This window comes from Salarias fasciatus, chromosome 20 (genome assembly GCF_902148845.1).
Source record: "Salarias fasciatus chromosome 20, fSalaFa1.1, whole genome shotgun sequence".
Classification (NCBI taxonomy): Eukaryota; Metazoa; Chordata; class Actinopteri; order Blenniiformes; family Blenniidae; genus Salarias; species Salarias fasciatus.
Window position 1 is genome coordinate 1,581,199 of NC_043764.1, and position 2,584 is coordinate 1,583,782.

Here is a 2,584-nt window from a genome sequence, read left to right on the forward strand (position 1 = left end):
ACTGGACCTGGACCCCCCCTGCCCGAAACTGTCTGTGTTCAGCTCTGGACTCCAGAGACGTCGGAGCTGCTGGACGGAGATGAGACTCATCTTCAAGGACTTGAGTGGTGGTGGTGGTGGGGGGGGGGGGGTTAGAGGAACAGCACAGCATCCCGAGGGGGAGGGGCTTATGGAGGCAGGGGGCGTGGCTGCCGGAGGCAAAAGCATCCCGTCATTGTCTCCAAGGAGGAGAGATGTGAGCAGGGGGGTCAAACCGGGAGGACCGGCTCCTCGGGAGGAGGCGACCTCAGCGAACCAGAGGAGCGGGGGAGGCGCGGGAGCTGCGGGGCGTGCGGGACGTGCGGGAGGGGGGCCGGACCGTCCCGGACTCTGCCAGACCGGATGAACGGAGCGGCCGTTCCGCAGGACGGAGGGGAGGCGGCGGGCCCCGCCGGGAGGACGCTCCGGTTCCAGCGGCCGCACGGTCAGTACGCACATGCGTGCACGCTCGCACGCACGCACGAGGCGCAGCTGATTCCTGTGCACGGCTGGGATCGCACGTGCACGCTAATGTTAGGAGAAGCAGAGGAAGACCAGGCTCCTTCCTGCCTCCCGGTTCACCCAGCAGGGCGCGCGCGCGCTGCCTCGTGACCAAACTGCTGATCGCGGGCACCAATGACGAGTGAAGCGCGCGCTCGTGAATGTGCGCGCATGCAAACACACATGCGTGCGAGGTGCTGCTGTCAGTGTCTTGTCATGTGTGCGCTCGTGCGTGCCTGTGGTGCCGCGCGCGCGTGTTTTGTCTGTGCGTGTGCACCCAATTTCCGCGCACGCGGCAGAGGGTGGAGGCGACGCAACACGCTCTGCTGCGTGCGCGCGCAGATGAGGCGCGTCGCCGCTGCTGCTGCTCCGGGGTTGTTGGTGATGCGGGTGGGGGGGGGGGGGGGGGGGGGGAATGGGGGGGGGGGGGGGTGGAGGGGGCCCACGTGTCGCGGTGTCTTCAGACCGGAATGGAGCGCGAGCAGCAGCAGCAGCAGCAGCAGCAGCGGCGGCGGCGGCAGGCTGCTCCTCCGGTGCGCCGGACGCGGCGCGTGCGCTGCGAGAGCACAGGTGAGGTTTGATTTCTCTTAATCTGCAGTCTGTGTCTCCAGTCAGTCTGTCTCTGTCTCTCTCTACCCCCCATCACCCCCCCTCCCCCCTCTGACCTCTGACCTCTCACTGGGCCGGTGACCTCCTCCGGCCCGGAGCCGTCGGCGCTCACTGGGATCCTTTAATCAACCCAAACACAACCATGTGTGTATTTCATGCATTGATCAGCTGATCCAGCTGAGGTGGAGGGTGGGGGGGGGGGGGTGGGGGGGGGGCGGAGGGGCTGCTCTATTTATATCTCTTCTTGGAAGTCGTCCAAACTTAGCAGCAGTTATGCAAAGTAGAACGTAAACATGTGTAAACACACCGGCTGAGGGCATTTCCCAGCATGCATCACTTGTTGCATACCTGTTGACATGGCAACACGACACTTCTGTTATGTTGTGGAGGTCTAACACCTCTACAGTGTGGCAACAGTCGTCCTGCTCTCACATCAACAGTCGTCCTGCTCTCACATCAACAGTCGTCCTGCTCTCACATCAACAGTCGTCCTGCTCTCACATCAACAGTCGGCCTGCTCTCACATCAACAGTCGGCCTGCTCTCACATCAACAGTCGGCCTGCTCTCACATCAACAGTCGTCCTGCTCTCACATCAACAGTCGGCCTGCTCTCACATCAACAGTCGGCCTGCTCTCACATCAACAGTCGGCCTGCTCTCACATCAACAGTCGGCCTGCTCTCACATCAACAGTCGTCCTGCTCTCACATCCCAGCAGAGATCACGCTTCACCAAGTTTCTCGTTGTAACCGGAGTTGTTTCCTCCGACAGCGGTTGTGATCTGGATGAGAGGAGATGGACGAGTGTGAGAACAGCGTCATGCTGGGCTGGAGCAGTCGAACAGGCGGTGAATTTACATTGAAACATGTTGAACATGAGGTTTTTGTGAGGAGTCGCCTGTGAATGGAATCCGCTCCGACTGTAAGTTTCTCCTGCCATCTTTTAAAGGACGGCGTTTGACTGACGCTTCTCTTAAAGGGGCTGCATCAGGCAAAATTCACTTTCTGTGTGTTTTAACCTTGTTCTATAGTTGTTCTCACCAAAAACTCCCCAAAGCGTTTTTTTCCTTTGTGCCTGTGTGTTTGAGCTTTGCCCGTGTTTCTGCTGCTCAGAGAGGCAGCCCCTCCCACACCGTGAAAACGCTGTTTCCCACGTTCACGTCACACGGTGAAGATGGCTCCCCTGAGCCCCCCCCCCCCCCCCCCCCTTCCCCCCGCAGGCCCTCGGCGATCAGCATTGCCGCTTTTTTCTAACTCTGATTACGGAGATAAACTTTAACCATCGTCTGAAAGCAACAGTCAAGCAGGAGGAAGAGTCTGGAGGGTCTGGAGGGTCTGAAGGGTCTGGAGGGTCTGGAGGGTCTGGAGGGTCTGGAGGGTCTGGAGGGTCTGAAGGGTCTGGAGGGTCTGAAGGGTCTGGAGGGTCTGGAGGGTCTAGAGGGTCTGGAGGGTCTGAA

General features: G+C 60.2%; 1 protein-coding gene across 2 annotated transcripts in view; it reads left to right on the top strand.

Moving 5' to 3' along the window:
- Positions 1 to 365: 365 nt before the first annotated feature.
- Positions 366 to 2,584, top strand: part of LOC115408451 (6-phosphofructo-2-kinase/fructose-2,6-bisphosphatase-like) — a 15,974-nt gene continuing 13,755 nt past the window's right edge. Inside the window, exon 1 of one of the 2 annotated variants that reach the window (XM_030119229.1) lies at positions 366 to 463. In XM_030119229.1, the coding sequence (XP_029975089.1) occupies positions 382 to 463 (82 nt within the window). In that variant the 5' untranslated portion in view covers positions 366 to 381. Of the gene's footprint in view, positions 464 to 1,057; positions 1,090 to 2,584 lie in introns of those variants that run through there. The other variant, XM_030119230.1, reaches the window with a different exon arrangement.